This window comes from Alligator sinensis, unplaced genomic scaffold (assembly GCF_000455745.1).
Source record: "Alligator sinensis unplaced genomic scaffold, ASM45574v1 scaffold175_1, whole genome shotgun sequence".
Lineage (NCBI taxonomy): Eukaryota > Metazoa > Chordata > Crocodylia > Alligatoridae > Alligator > Alligator sinensis.
Genome location: NW_005842536.1, coordinates 1085320 through 1100804, shown reverse-complemented (window position 1 = coordinate 1100804; position 15485 = coordinate 1085320). Strand labels below are relative to the sequence as shown.

Here is a 15485-nt window from a genome sequence, read left to right as displayed (position 1 = left end):
CCCAGGCACCAACTTTGTGGCAGGAGGGTTGGAAAATAACAGCTCTATCACAGCAGCACAATTGCGCTGGTAGAGTGATGGTAACCAGAAGTCACCTCTGCCCCACGTGTGGCAGGTGCCCCAGGCACCTGCCTCATCATTATGCCTCTTGTCATGGATATTTGGCACTAATTTGATCGCCTTCCTTGCAGCTTCAGGGGCCCCTGGACAGCTCCAGCCAAGCCTACCACTGGATTTGTTTTTTACTTTGTCTTCTTGTCCCTTTTGCTCTGCCAGTGATGTCAGTTGCTCCACACACTTTGTTTCCTTCCACCGCTACCAGCTGAGAGCTATCTAACTGCTTCCAATCTCATTGTGGCAGGACTTCACTCTTCTTTTCAAACTCCTGCTCACAAACACTAGCCCACATCAGTCGATACTGATATAGTCCTATGCAATTTTGGTGTGTGTTGGTGCAGCGGGGGTTGGAGATACAGAAAGAGACAGAGGAAACGTGTAACACCTCCTCTGCATCTCCCTTCATCTTACTTTATTTGTACCTGTCTTCTAGGTCCTGATCTTGCAAACTGCAAGAAGCTCTGGTTGCACACAAAGTGATAGTGTGAGTCATCCGTTGCAGGATTTGCCTTTTACATTGTAATCTCTTTGGAGCATAGCCTCTTTATCTGCTTCTAGTATAGTGCTAAGGATTAAAGTATTAATGATTAAAGTATTAGTGATTAAAGAATGAATAATGGCAGTCATATATAACATTTTTCATATGGAAGATCTCAGGGCACTTTGTACATTCTCCCTCCCATATATCACCACAGAGGCACCCATGCACCACTAAAGACTTAGGACCAACTGGCTAAGCAGCAGCTCTGCAGAAAGGGGCCTGTGGGTTACAGTAGGCAATAAGGTGGATATGAGTCACCAGTATGCCCTTGTTGCCAAAAAGGCTAACAGCATACTGGGCTGCATTAGTAGAAGTGTTGCCAGCAGATTGAGGGAAGTAATTATTCAGCACTGGTGAGGCCACATTTGGAGTACTGTGTCCAGCTGAGGGAACTGGGCTTATTTAGTCTAGAGGAGAAGAATGAGGGGAGATTGGATAGTAGCCTTCAATCCCCTGAAGGGTGGTTCCAAAGAGGATGGAGCTGGACTGTTCTCAGTGGTGGCAGGTGACAGATCAAGGAGCACTGGTCTCAAGTTGCAGCAAGGGAAGCTTAGGTTAGACATTAAGAAGAATTTTCTCACTAGCAAGGTGTTGAAGCAGTGGAACAGGTTACCCTGGAGAGGTGGTGTAATTGCCATCCTTAGAGGTTTTTAAGGCCTGGCTAGACAAAGCTTTGCCTGGGATGATCTAGTTGGGGGTGGTCCTGCTTTGTGCAGGGGGTTGGACTAGATGACCTCCTCAGGTCCCTTCCAGTCCTAATTTTCTAGGATTCTATGAAAGTCACAAAGCTATAATTGAGCATAGAATATAGTTCCCAGCTTTGTGGTCTTCATAGGCTTTAAGGCATTTTCCATAAGAGCTGTATCTTGCTTTCACTGAAGTCACTAGCAAAAATTCCATTGATATCTGTGGGAACAGAAATGGGCTCTTGAATCCACTGAAGTCAGTAGGAGTCCTTCCAATGAATTCAGGGGCTTTTTGTTTGGCACGTTTTGAAATATAAGTTCCACAAATACTTCTCTCGCTTCCCGGTTTGCTCTTTGCCACTTGTCATCCTTCTCAACGTGTTTACACTTCCCCCTGTCTGTGGTTGCTTTATCAGAGCAGTAGGTTTCTGCTGCAGGCTGAGTATAAAGTAAGAGAGCAAGCATATCACACACTCACACAGAGCACACATGAAGTATGCTCAGGATGACACGGACAAGTGCAGCATTTAGTATTTTACTCTTTTTACTTCATACTGCTTCTGGAGAGAGTTGTTGTACCTCGGCAGATGGGGATGGTGAGTCATTTATGTTTGTGTGTACAATCATGAATAATCTTGAAAGCACGGTTTTTGGAAGTGCCTTTACTGGAATTGTTTTACATGGGAGTTATTAGAACTTTAGGCTTTAGGTTTGCCTGGCCTCTTCCCTAGTCATGAGACATGTGTGATGCCGATGTGTTATTTATACAGATATGGATCTGCTCTTATTTCCAAACTTGCCTTTCCTGCATATGCCAAAATCTTATTAAATCACCAAAAATGTGGCGTGAAGAAGGAACACAGGACCCATTTCGCCTTTAGCATTATATCTATCTTTTGTGAAAAGAACGGTGATTATTTAAGGCTTGTAAGTGAAGAATCATTTGGTTCTGGTATATTTTATATTATGTTTTGTTTTATAAACTCTGTAGGCAACCTTGTCAAGAGAAAATGGTTTCCTGTAGTTTGGGTATGAAGCAACAGAGCCAACCTACTATGTACATACCCAGTCCAACCTGCTCGGCTCCAGTGTAAGCAGGTTCCTTTTTAGAAGGATATTTCTGAACACCCAGTATGAGTTATCTCTGGCAGGGAGTGACTCCACGGTATAAGGGGCTTTCTCTGTTCCACTCTTCGTGTGGTCACAGTAACATTTAAATACGGGACTCCTAGAAATCAGTAAGAGAGGACCACAAATGTTTGGCTGTTTGTCACTCATAGACAGTAGGCTCCATAACAACTCTAAGTCCGTAAATTATTATGAACTGCATGACTTTATTTGTAGTGAGATTAGAGTTTCAGTATAGTCATGATGGTCCACAAAATGTACACAAGGTTCTTTTGTATATCTTTAATTGAACCAACTGTATAGTTGTATAGCTGTATAGTTTGATAGCAGATGAATGCTCACATTTTTATTAAAAATTCCCTTGACAGCAGGAAGATGCCTCATTCTAAATCTCCATTCAGGAAAAAATTCCCTTGACAGCAAGAATTTTGCCATACGTAGAACTCCAAGATTAGATTCTTTTGGTAACCCTTGGAGCCGAATCCTGAATACCTGTCTCATAATCTTTACCCTATAAGAAGTCACATATGCCATATTCTTTACTCATATGCCATAATCTTTACTCATATAAGAAGTCACATTAAAAGACTACTGATATATGGCTGTTCTTTTAATTACCAGTCATTTAGGGTAATAGATATTATAGTGTGAGTGACTATATAGGTCATTATAGTGTGAGTGACACTTGGAGGGTACAGTTTCTGTTTTTTAATAATTAGGCAGTTACCATGTACCTACATTATCTTTTAGTTATAATTCTGTTAGCTCCTTCTGTTTCTCTCTGGCTTGAAAGAATTCTATTTATAATAGAAGAGCAAAGCTGTAGTGTGTGGCAGCTTTGCAAGCCAGAAGAATATAGAGTACACGATGGTTTCCAGAACCTCAAAGGAATTCTGATGCATATGTTCTATTTTCTTCTGTTTTTAGAATTGCGAGTGATCAAAGAACCTGCAAACCTTATTTAGGTGAAGGGTTCCTCTGAAGTCAACATTAATCTTTTAAAGTTAAAGTCAATGCATTTGAAATCATTGGGACCACGCATCTCTGACACATTATTGAACCCGTTATTGAGTTAAAAGGGTTTTGCCATTGACTTTGAGAACAGCAAGGTGGAGCACCTCTTTAGCTGGAGAAACAGATCCTTGCAACCCTTACTCAGTGTTGCCAGTTTTCTCAATTCTTTAAGTCAGGCAAGTTTGGCCAGGGCTGGCACTGGTCTGTCATGGTACTTACAGCTCCAGCCCTTGTGAATTTTAGCCCTGCCTGAGGAATATTTACCACAATTGACCACCCTCCACCTTCTCCATCTGCTGAGGAAGAGCAGCCAATCTGAGCTACTTCAGAAAGCAAACAGAGCAAACAAAATTCTTCTCTCCTCCTGAGGAACCAATACCCTTGTCCTGAGACAGGGGAGGGGAGGAAGGAGCAGCTCAAGAAGGTCTTCCCCATCACCCCAATGAGCAATAAAGTGGCTCCTTCCCCTGCTTTCCCCTCCACCCCCAACTTTCTCTCCTTGCAACACCCAGCCTGAGAGAGAGATGAAGAACCCAGAAGCTGCAGGAGAAACAGAGGTTTTGCTTGAGGGAGGGAGTAGGACCGATGTGGTACATGAGGAAGAGAACAGATATGAGGTTGGTGGGGAAGTAACATTGATGTGGGGGTAGCAGTGATGGTTGGACAGAACTGGTGACTTCAGTGGTCCTCTTCCTATGAGACTGGACCAACCCACATCAACATTATTTTAATTACAGATTTCTCCAGATAATCTCTCAATATGTTGTCCATTCTCGGGTAGCAGTAATACCAAAAAGACTACATGAAATAGGTGTCCTTATCTGTGGCAATGATGATCACTTCCAAGGCAATTTTAATCCCTGATCCTGTCAAACTGTTCTGGCTTTGCTTAATTGTGTTTTGTAGATAATCCCATTGATTTTAATGTAGGAAGTTCAACTGTGTGTAAGGCTCTGCAAATATTTATACTGTGGTAATGCCAAAAGGCCCTATCAGGACTGGAACCCCGTTGTGCTGGGCACTGTACACACAGGAGAGAGTAAAAAACCCTGTGCCCTGAAGAGCATGCAGTATAAATAGATTTGAGCCAAGTGTGTCAGAGTTACCTGTTGACTGAGTTTAGGGAAATATGGATAAACCCATTAGTTTAAAATACCTAAGACCTGGAAAAAGAGTTGTGATCCTGCCAAGTTTTACTCCCCAAAACAGTTGTTACTCATGGGAGAAACCATGTTGGAGTCCCTGCAACCACTTTCTTGTTTGTGAGCTATTTATAAGGGTCAGAAAATCCAGGGCAAACAAAGAAGGGTATACCATTCTGGTTAGATAGAAAGAAGCAAATAACCATATTATATATATATAAGCCCATACCAGATACCAAAACACAATGTTAATTTGTATAAGATGGTACTTGTAAATGCTTTTAAAATTGCACATGTAATGATAATCCTAGGTTACTTTAATTGTATTTTTACTGGTAGAATACTGTTTGTTCTGAGTCATGAAACATATTCACAGTGTGAGAAGTTCAACGTCAGACAGTGCAAAAGACCTGTTTCAACTTTAATACTGGTTTAACAACCAAAGGGTTCCTTTGCTAGTTAAACATTAAACAGTCGGGTCAAATGCTAAACAAAGAAGCTTGTATGATTTCTCAAGGACAGCAGGATGGATTTTGATTTACAACTTTTCTAGCATTTGACGCCTCTGTTTATGAGCCCCTTTCCAGTAAATGGTTAGTAGATGGCAAGAGAATGTTTACATACGAAAAATATTTATGAATCAGATGCAGTCTGTGGATTCATATATAATATGCCAACACCTTTATATACATAAAACATCTGGCAATGTCACTATATAAATAAAAAACAGCAGTATTAATCTGTAACAGTTTGAATGCTAATTCTATGTAACCAGAATTGTGGATAGAAAATTATTTACAAATTATTTACAAAAAATTGAATTGGAAATCTTGAAAGTGCTTACTATATGACATTCTGCATAGTCTGTAGTCATATATGACTTAACGTGTCTGTGGCAAGGGCTGGGAAGAAAAAGTTTCCCCTTCTGCTGGTGCGTGTATATGTGAAGGGCAGGTTTCGCCTTCCTCAGAACTTTTGGGTGTTGACTAGTGTAGTTTTGCTAATAGGTTAGACAATGTATTAGTACAGGATGGTTTAAATAGGTATGATCCTGCTTCAGGCAGGGGGGTTGGTCTAGATGACATCTGAAGGTCCCTTCCAGCCCTACTTTCCTATGACTCTATGATTTTACTCGTGTCAAGTCTGAAGCAATACTGATTGAAATCGTTTATGTGAAATAAATATGATGGCATTAATTCAGTTCCTAATAGGCAGACTTCATGGACAGTCTCACCATTGCTACCCTGATCTGTAGGTGGAATAGTTCAGTTCATAGCAGATGTTTTCTATGCCCAGTCAATTCTTGGTTCCTCCGTTGAATGTAGCAATCTGTCCTAAAGTCTGTGCTATTTGTTGCTGTTAACTTTTCTTCTCTCTTCCATACCTGGTGGTTTGTTTCACCTACCTGTTTTATTTACACTGCAAGTCCATCAGAGCATAGTTCTCTCATTATGTTTATAGACTATCTGGAACAGTGGTTTCCAACCTTTTTTCATTTGCAGACCTCTAAACATTTTCAAATAGAGGTGTGGACCCCTTTGATTTGTAAGTGTGGGTGTTCACATACTTTTGATTGATCAAAGTCATCTTTTGTGGGCCCCTTAGACATAGTTTGTGGACCCCCAGAGGTCCGTGGACCACGGGTTGAAAAACCACTGATCTAGAGCCATAGAGCCCTTATCTTGAATCAAGGCTTCTAGGGCACATGTCTAACACAAATAACAACACAGTAGCATGCCTCTCACCTCTAGCAGTGGTCCTCACCATTCATAGTTGAAGCAGAGCAGCCTGGGGGAAGTCTGAACTGCTGCTCTTCATGCTGTACCTTTCCTATAGATTAAAATGAGCATCATTCTTCAAGGGCTCCAACTCCACATTGTTCACCTGCATCGAACTCACTTGCCTGTTAGAACTGCCGGGCAGAATATTTCATTTTTAGTAAGAAAAAATCTCCTCTTTCCCCCTTAAAAGAAAATTCCCTGTAACCTGCATCCCACTTTAAATGCAAGGTAAAGAGCGGACACTGGATGTCCTCAGGTCCCATTTTTCTCCTCCTCATACAGGAAGTTAGTTTATTCTGTAGTAAACACAACACAAAGTTGAAACTGGTTTTTACTATGATAAAGTAGCAATTCATAGCTTCCTGGCACCCAGATACCCACAAGAACAAGCTTCTACAGTCTTAGCTTTAGGTGTAAATCTGAACCTCCCCAAAAACAGACTCAAACCACTGAGTGTTTGATGCCACCTCGAATACAAACACCCGTACTTCCTGAGCTCTGCTGGGAGTGCAGTTGCAGCTTTCCCCTGGGCTGCTGCTTCCATGGATGCACGTCCCCTTGTTATCAGTGTCCTTCTCAAACTGCTGCCAGGTTCTCCCTCTAATCTCCCCTCAAGATGCACTTCTGCCTTGATGCCCACAACTCACAATGGCTAGGAAAATCATTGCTGTTACTTATCTCTATTTTAAAATAACCCTAAATCCTCTTATCTCTATGTTTCCTCCCCCGCATTCCCTCAACTCTGAAACCACTGGCTGAGTCTTGATTTCATCATAACGTATTCTCTGTTGGATGGGAATTGGTTTATGTTGTATCTAGCATAATTTGCCTGTGACAAGGCAGGTTATGAGATCAGCTTTAATGCAAACAATTTAACCATGATCAGTGAATCAATTCTAGCAATGGCAAATCAGTGATAGTGACACAGCCCTGTGTTATTTGCCCCTGGGTAGGGGGATTCCAGGCATATACCCCACATTGCTTGGGCAGGAATCATGGCTCTTTACAAGTTCCCCAAGACAAGCAGAGAGGAATGGCTGAGAATCAAAAAGGAGGGAACCAACTACAGGACTTGGAGAAGCTGTTAGTAGCTTCCTGACATGCAGGTGCAATTCATCATGCCCATCTCTTCCAGAATATAGTAGGGAACCAGCAGGTCGTACATACTTGCTTTTAAACTAACACTCACAGAACAGGGTCTGTTCTTCCTACCCACTTTGTAGCTAGTTCATTAGCAGGGGATGAGGATAAGAAGCTCCTGGGATTCTTCCCTTGCAGACCTACTGAAGAGCCTGTCATGATCTCACCCTTCACCGCTGGTTTGCCATGACAAGTGGGATTTCATGAAGCCAGGGTAAAGTGACATCCTCCTCTTATTTCACTATCATTGGTCCTGCCTACAGGAGCTTTGGATGTGAGTTGCTATCCCCTGCTGTCAAAATGCAATTGTTAGAATGAGTCATCAAGACACAACTTGCAAGAAACTGTAGTATGACAAAAAATTCAGCTTTCCCTGCTGAGCCTCATTTATGACATTTGACAGAAATGTGCAACAGGGCAAAGAACTGCTAAATGAGAACTCTAAAAATGTTACCTTCGTTTTCTATCCCTTGTCACGAATCAGAGAGCAGAGCACAAGCATGGGTTCCATTTCACATTAGAGATATGAGGGGATGAATGGGAGTTTGGGGAAGCAGAAGGCACTGAGCAGAGAGCTGCTGCACTGAAATTCTCAGCTATCTAGAGGTGTATGCATACGGGTGCTATTTGTACCCATGCAGCTACAGTCAGTGGCAGTGGTGTGGTCCTCCAGTTTTGATGTGCTATACCAGAATAATAAGGGGTTACTTCCAGTGCTAAGTATTGCAGTTTGAAGCATGAGTAGCTCTAGTAACTCTAGAGCTCTAATAACTCTAGTAGACAAGCCTGTGGTCTTGACCAGAAACTCCTCTTTTATTGCAGTTGTAACCTTCTTAAACAATATTGTGCTATGAATATCTGAGTCAATTTATAGGATGCCAATCAAATTCCTTTTCATGTTTGTATTCCTTTTCAGGTCCCTTCCGACCCTACCAACTATGAAACTATGAAACTATGATTTAGGCCTGGAGGTTGATACTGGGTTTTGGTTTGCCAGCAGTATCTCTTTCTTCTATCCCTAACAGGCCATGAAATAGCAGACCTTTGAATCTAGAAGTAATATTTCTACTGGAAATATCTATTTTGGAAAACTCTTGAGTGTTTAGATCACTTTCTTAAGTTAGTTTCCATTCCTAGTTCCCATTTGTAGATTAATTCATCCTAAATTAGTTACTATTCTTCTCTTGGTATAAGGTTCACACATGCTTCTTAAAGCCAATATTCATCTACCTCTAAAGAATATGGTCACCTCTAATTCATGGTAAGTAAAACTATATACTGCAGTCCCACAAAATGTCTGCATTGTATTAGTCTATGGGAAGTCTATACTTACAGGACCTCCAAGTTCACATAAATATTCCTTTATATCATGTCTGACAGCAAACACATCAACACCAGAAACTTACTCGATCTAAAAGAATAAGCTAGCTCTTAGAGGATACTTTCTAGTTCTCATATGAACTACCATATGTGCATTTAATTCCATGAGTCTGACAGGGAATGGAAACCATCCAGGTGCAGGAGGACACCATTAAAAATACATATTCTTTTCTTCAAAACCATATACCTAACTGAAATGTTGGTGCTCTTTCTTTTAATCAGCTTCTGTGGAAAAAATCCTCTTACTGTGGGCCTGTGTTAATATATTAATTCCTTTCATTAATATTCTGCATATCTTTCCTTAGGGACCTTTGGAGATGACGAACTAGACAACCCTGAGATTGATTGTTTCAGCCAGCTGGAAATTGTCTCTTCCCTTCATGCCTTAATTTGCAGCTTTTCAGAGCCAAGTCTTAATAACACTAACTTTCAAATTGTTTCATGGTAAGTGGCTATGTGCATATCAGCTGCCACATTAATAGTCAGGCATTACATCAGTAAGCGATTGTTTTGTTACAGGTTAGGGAACATGGATGGAGTCATAGAATTTTAAAAAAAGGGGCGGGGGGGGGGCTGGAAGGGGCCTCAGGATGTCATGCAGACCAAACCCTGGCTTATTTCTGCCAAAACTATCCCAGACAAGTGTTTGTCTAACTTTCCCTTAAAAACTTCAAGTGATGGAGATTTCAAAACCACTGTAGGTTTTCTCTTCAGCATTTAACAGGAAGTGGTCAAAGCTGTCACTTTCATTCCAATTTTTAACATATTATTCCAAAAATAATAGGGCTGGTTTGGAGCAGAAGCAGCACCCCAAATAGGAACAATCAGAATTGGAAGGACGTATAAAAGCAAGCAAATCACTGGTGATGTACATAATGGATCTGATTTTGCTCCCTGCAGACCGACAGACAGCTGGCATTTCTGCTGTTCCAGTTCTGAGTTGCAAGGATGGGAATCCCTGGACAGAGAGTTTCCTCTTTCTTTGCCAGCCACACCTACAGTCCCTGTTCTCATGGGAGCCCTGGTCCAGTGACCAGACTCCATCTACTAGCATCCCCTGCCTCTGTTGCTGAGGCTGGTTACCATGGAGACCCCAGGAGCGGCAGTGCCATGACAACGCAGGGCTAAGGTTTCCATGGAGACCAGCCCCAGCAGCACTGGCAGGGCATGTGGCTGGGCAGGGAGCTGCTCTGGGGCTGGACCTGGGATCTTGCAGAGGTGACAGTGTGGTCTGGAGCCGGGGCAGAGCAGCAATCCACTGCTCACGTGCCCCTGCCCAGGGTGTGTGGGCAGTGGATTGCAGCTCTGCCTTGCTTCCGGACCACACCATCACCACTGCAAGATCCCAGCCCCAGAGCAGCTCCCCGCTCAGCTGCATGCCCTGCCAGCATTGCTGGGGCTGGTCTCCATTGAAACCCTGGCCCCATGCTGTGACGGCACCACCACTTCTGGAGTCTCTGTGGAAACTGACTGCAACGACGTGGGCAGGGTCTGCTGGGAAATGGAGTCTACATAGGCCCTATCTGGACTACGGGCTAGACTTTACCCACCCCTGTAGTACTCCCTCCCTATGGCCCCAGGGCACAGATAGCTCAAAGAGGGGAGTACTGGGGAATATATCTCTGTGCCCTCCTCTGTCCCACGCACCAACCAGCAGAGCTGTCCAGCTGTGCAGGATGTAGAGCTTGCTGGAAAATGGTTTTTCTTTGCTACAGAAAAAGTATACAAAAAGGAAAGGATTTCCCCAAATGTTAGGATGAAAAACCATTTTTTTCAGATGAAAAGTTAACATTTGCCAAAGCAAGCAGATACTTTCTGCACATTGCAATGCATCAAAGACAGTTTTCCACAGCAAAAGGTTTTGACAGGAAATGTTTCATTAGAGGCAGGTAAGCATGCACCACCAAGTGTATGGCCATCAATGCGTAGCACTGAATGGCTCCCAATGAGGACCATGGACTGCAGTGACTCTGCATTGTCCTGATGGAGGCTTGCAGCTGAACCCACTGCAGCTGGGCCCACTAAAATGACTGCGAGCTTTGCCATTTACTCCGAGTATAATTCGTTTACTAAAATAGGGGTATGTGAGGCTAAAAAGGGTGACCTGGATGCTCCATTATTTAAATTGAGATATATATTAATTAGTCATCTCCTTTCCATGAAAGCATGCACTAGAATAAATATTATTTATAAAGACCTGTACAGTTATCAAGCAAATTGCTGATCGAGAGACAGGGACAGGTAACATTTTCAATTCTGTTTTATCACAAAGGCACCTCTCTGAATTGGTTCAGATTTTAATTCTGTGGCCTACTTTTGCTTTGTCCTTTGCCTTGTTTTTCCCAAAACCAAAAGTGCAGTAACGGCCAGCTATAAGAGGGGTTTGCACCCAGCTATCCTGATAGCTTTTCCACCTTATTTTAGTTAGAAAGTTGGTGCCTTTTTGGGTTTCAGATTAAAACTGTTCTAGAATTCATATAACATGGGTGATTTGGAGGGAAGAGTATAGGGAAGTTCCTCGGTCCTTGAAATATTGCCATTGAATTTTTCCCTCTCTCTCCATTCATTCATTCATTCATTCATTCATTCATCCTGCCTCTGCTGAAACCAGTGAAGGTTTTGTCTTGGTTGCAGTGGTACCCAGAGCAGACCCTTTTGGGATACATTTGTACTGCACTTGAAAACTGTAATACTAAGATCAAGTTTAAAAACACACAGCTACTTTAGCCCAAACATCTCTTATTAGCATACAAAATCTCTCTTCCATTTTCTTACTCAGCTTTATAACTCCTACCATGCTTTAATAGTGATACCACATGATTAGCAACTATTAAATCTGATTACACAGATTTCACAGAAACCACAAAAATCCGCAAAATTAAAAAAAAAAACTTACTAAAAATAAAATGCTGGCTCCCCAGTGAGAGCCAGCAGTCCTCATTGCTGCTATGGCCCAGCCTTGCAGCCTGTTGGGAGAGGGCCAAGGGACGGGGCCATATGATGGGCATCCTTCTCAGCCAATCAGCATTGAGGGGCAGGGCCACGGGGGCCCCTTGGCCAGTCAGAGGCATGGGGGGCCCCACCAGGATAATCCTGCAAACATGGCAGCCAGCCCTGTGATTGGCCTGCAAAATTTTGGTAGGTTCCTACACATGAACATTACTAAACTACAACTAGGTTTTTTATTATTTACATGATACTTGGCTCCACACGCAGTTTCACTGAAGTCAATATAAGCAAAGATATCAGAATCTGGCCTTTCATAAGAGCTGTCCGTGTATCAAAGGAACTGATTATTCAAACAGGTATTATAACATTACTCACTGTTGGGAGTCAATGCACTGGTTTCAAAGGGACCGTGTCTTAGTGAGTGTTTCATCCATTAGTTAATATTTGCAAGATGTACTGGAAAAGAACTTGAAAATCCAACCTCACATAGAGATAGGGAGTTACCTTTACTAAAATGTTTTACATTAAGACTAATAAGAAAGTAAATTTGTTTTATATTGACTCAACAGTGTCAGTGAAGAAAGAATAGAGAAGTGTTCACAAATGAAGAAGCAGGAAAGCACATATTCTTTGGAGTTTTCCCAAATCCTCCTGCCTAGACGTGTTTGTGTCATCCTCGAGTCAAAAAGAAAGTACTGCAGTAGTCTGAAAGTAATCAGTATTGGTAAGATGCTAAACACCTTGCACAGTATTAAGCAATGTAAATGACTGAAGAAAAATGAACTGCAAAATCCAAGGTTCAATCCAGATGAGATGGAGGAAATGATGACTGTTTGAGGGGAAGATCAAGACAAGGCTGAGTGAAGATAATTTATGGCCCTAGATAGAAAAAATGTGAAGTTCCCCTGCCTCAAAACTAGATATAATGAAACTACATTTATAGTAGGCAGCTTACTTATCTTCCTATGTGTATTTCTAATCCAGCCCTAGATGTAGAGGACATCAAATGGACTTGGCAAGTAGTATAGAGCTGATAGTAGATGACCATTTTCTCCTAAAGTCTAGTATGGCCATAGTGAGCAAGGGTTATATCAACATCCTAAGCCACCTAAACAATGAATACTATAAAAGCTATCGTCTACCAAACCTTACCTCTCACATAGTTAGATAGATGCCTAAGAATGGGATTCACAGTAGCCAACATATTGAGCAGGGAAATAGGAAATACTTAAGTAGGAAATACTGAGAGGAGGGCTGTGAGCTGGAATGGTTCCTGGAGCAAATTAGGTCACTCTAGAGATATTTTAGTAAGTCTTTTTAAAGAATGGATTGAATTTATTAGGAAGTTCTGCGTTAAGATCAGCATGAATGTATAACACAGCAACTTGTCTTACTGTCTTTTACAGTAAAACCTGAGAAACCATTTAATGTAACAATCACATTCCAAGAGGCTGCAAATGAGTATCTTATTCAATATAAGACTCCACATTCAACAAAGAGATATCTAAGTGGTAAATTAATACACCAAATATCCTATCGGTGGCAAAAAGGGAGTTGGAGTGTAAGTAAAAATTTGTAGTGACTTGCTAGTTACTAAAGTTTGCATTATTTAAAGTACTAAAACACACACAAAAAGATCCAATTTGCTTTTATTGAGCTGAAAATTTAAGAAACTAAAATAAATGTATTTAGATCATTTCACTTTTCAATCACCAGTTCCAGTCCATTCTGGATTTATTTTGGATTGTTAGATTTACTTTGTATTGCTTAAAATATATCGACATTAGTATTATTAGAAATGTGCATTACATGGTTAAATGAGTACAGCTATGGTAGACTGGACTGTGACTCAGATTAAATACCTCATCAAAGAAGTAAGGGGGAAAAGAAATGCCTATGCAGTACCTCACAGATTCTCTGAGTCCACTTGGCAATACAACTGGGCTACTGACTCTCTCATCCTTCCTCTTCCTTTCATCCACCCCAAAATTCTTTGTTCTCCTATCATCCCTTGAGTGTACAGGCAGTCCTCGACTTACAATGTTTTGAGTTACAACGTTTCGCACTTACAATGTTTCTAAATTGACACCCTGTTTCAACTTTATGACATCAGTTTTTACTTTACAATGCTTGATCTGATGCGACGCCACGACAGTGAACAAGTTTGCTGTGTCACCCATCTTCCTGGAGAACATCTGTCCAAACTTCCTTGGACACTTTCTTTAAGAAAGCAGACAAGGCTCCAGAAAAACCTGCAGCCAAGACTCCTGAGAAGAGCCCAGCCAAGAACCAAGGCTCCAGTCCAACCAAGAGCCTTTCAAAAAATCCAGCAAAGTCACCTCAAAGAAGTCCTTCCAAATCAATATGATTGCTATTTACGATATAAATATATTAACGTAGCTATATTACTCATCTATAATTGATTGAGTACAAAATTCTGGGTTATTTTTGGTGAAAATAGGGTATCAGGCCTTGGTTCAGGAACCAATCCCCCATTTATAACTTTGTTTTATATGAGAAAATTGCTTCCAAGTTACAATGTTTTGACTTAAGATGCGGTTTTCAGGAACCAATTGTGTCATAAGTCCAAGGACTGCCTGTAGACAAATCAACGTATATGCCCTATCAGGAAACTTGAGATAGCATATCAGAGCTAAAAGCCCAGAGTCTTTGCTGAAGAGCTCTTATCTGGGCTATTGTCTGTCTTCTTAGGCAGTTTTCTATTGAATTAACCCAAGATATGTACATAATCAGGGGTGGATACAGGATGGGGGTGCACTGGTGCACTTGAAGACCCCAGCAGCAGCAGTGCCATGACAGTGCAGGGCTGGGGTTTCCATGGAAACTAGCCCCAGCAGCACTAGCAGGGCACATGGCTGGTCAGGGAGCTGCTCTACAGCCAGGGCTGGGATCTTGTAGCAGTGATAGTGTGGTCCAGAGCCAGGGAAGAGCTGCAATCCAGTGCCTGCACATCTCTGAAGCTGATCACAGCTTTGCCCACCCCTGGTATAGACTTAACTCAAGCTATTCCCACTTTTCTTTCAGACTTGAAGCATACCATGCAATAAAAGTTTGTCTGAATCTATCCCAACCATGCAGTGAGTCCAATAAAAGACAGCATCCACAAAAATCCTTGCCTCTTGTATATTTCTTGGACCATTACAGCTACAACATCACTTGAGCACTACCTAGACTATATAGTAAATTCATAGATTATTTCAGGAAGCTTCAAGTCCTTCACTTATGAGTATTTCAGTATGAAATCTATGAAATCTAGTATTTCAAATAAAATTTGTCATGAAGGAATAGAGTCTGTTTTTCAGCTCTCTTGAAAATTACAGTGTGTTGTGCTGCCTGTCTGACCTTCTCATGTTGGACAGTATTTGCAGGAAGTTCTTGGCCTTTTGACTAAGTGATTGATTGGGGCTCCTCTATCAGCTGTATTTCATTAAGTTACTGCTAGGATGCGCATCCATAAAAAGCAGGGGACCTGTCTCTGTTAGGTAGGACTTTGATGTTTCTGAACATGTTTGGTGTACAAATTGAATTAATTGTTTTATTTTACTGAATCTAAAAGTACAATTTTTCATCTGAGAAAAGCAATTGC

General features: G+C 41.6%; 1 protein-coding gene across 1 annotated transcript in view; it reads left to right on the top strand.

Annotated features, from left to right (window-relative positions):
- The first annotated feature begins 1840 nt into the window (after positions 1 to 1840).
- Positions 1841 to 15485, top strand: part of IL7R (interleukin 7 receptor) — a 20855-nt gene continuing 7210 nt past the window's right edge. The window contains exons 1-4 of the mRNA XM_006031879.3: positions 1841 to 1940; positions 9235 to 9373; positions 12448 to 12602; positions 13285 to 13439. Of these exons, the coding sequence (XP_006031941.1) occupies positions 1841 to 1940; positions 9235 to 9373; positions 12448 to 12602; positions 13285 to 13439 (549 nt within the window). The remainder of the gene's footprint in view (positions 1941 to 9234; positions 9374 to 12447; positions 12603 to 13284; positions 13440 to 15485) is intronic.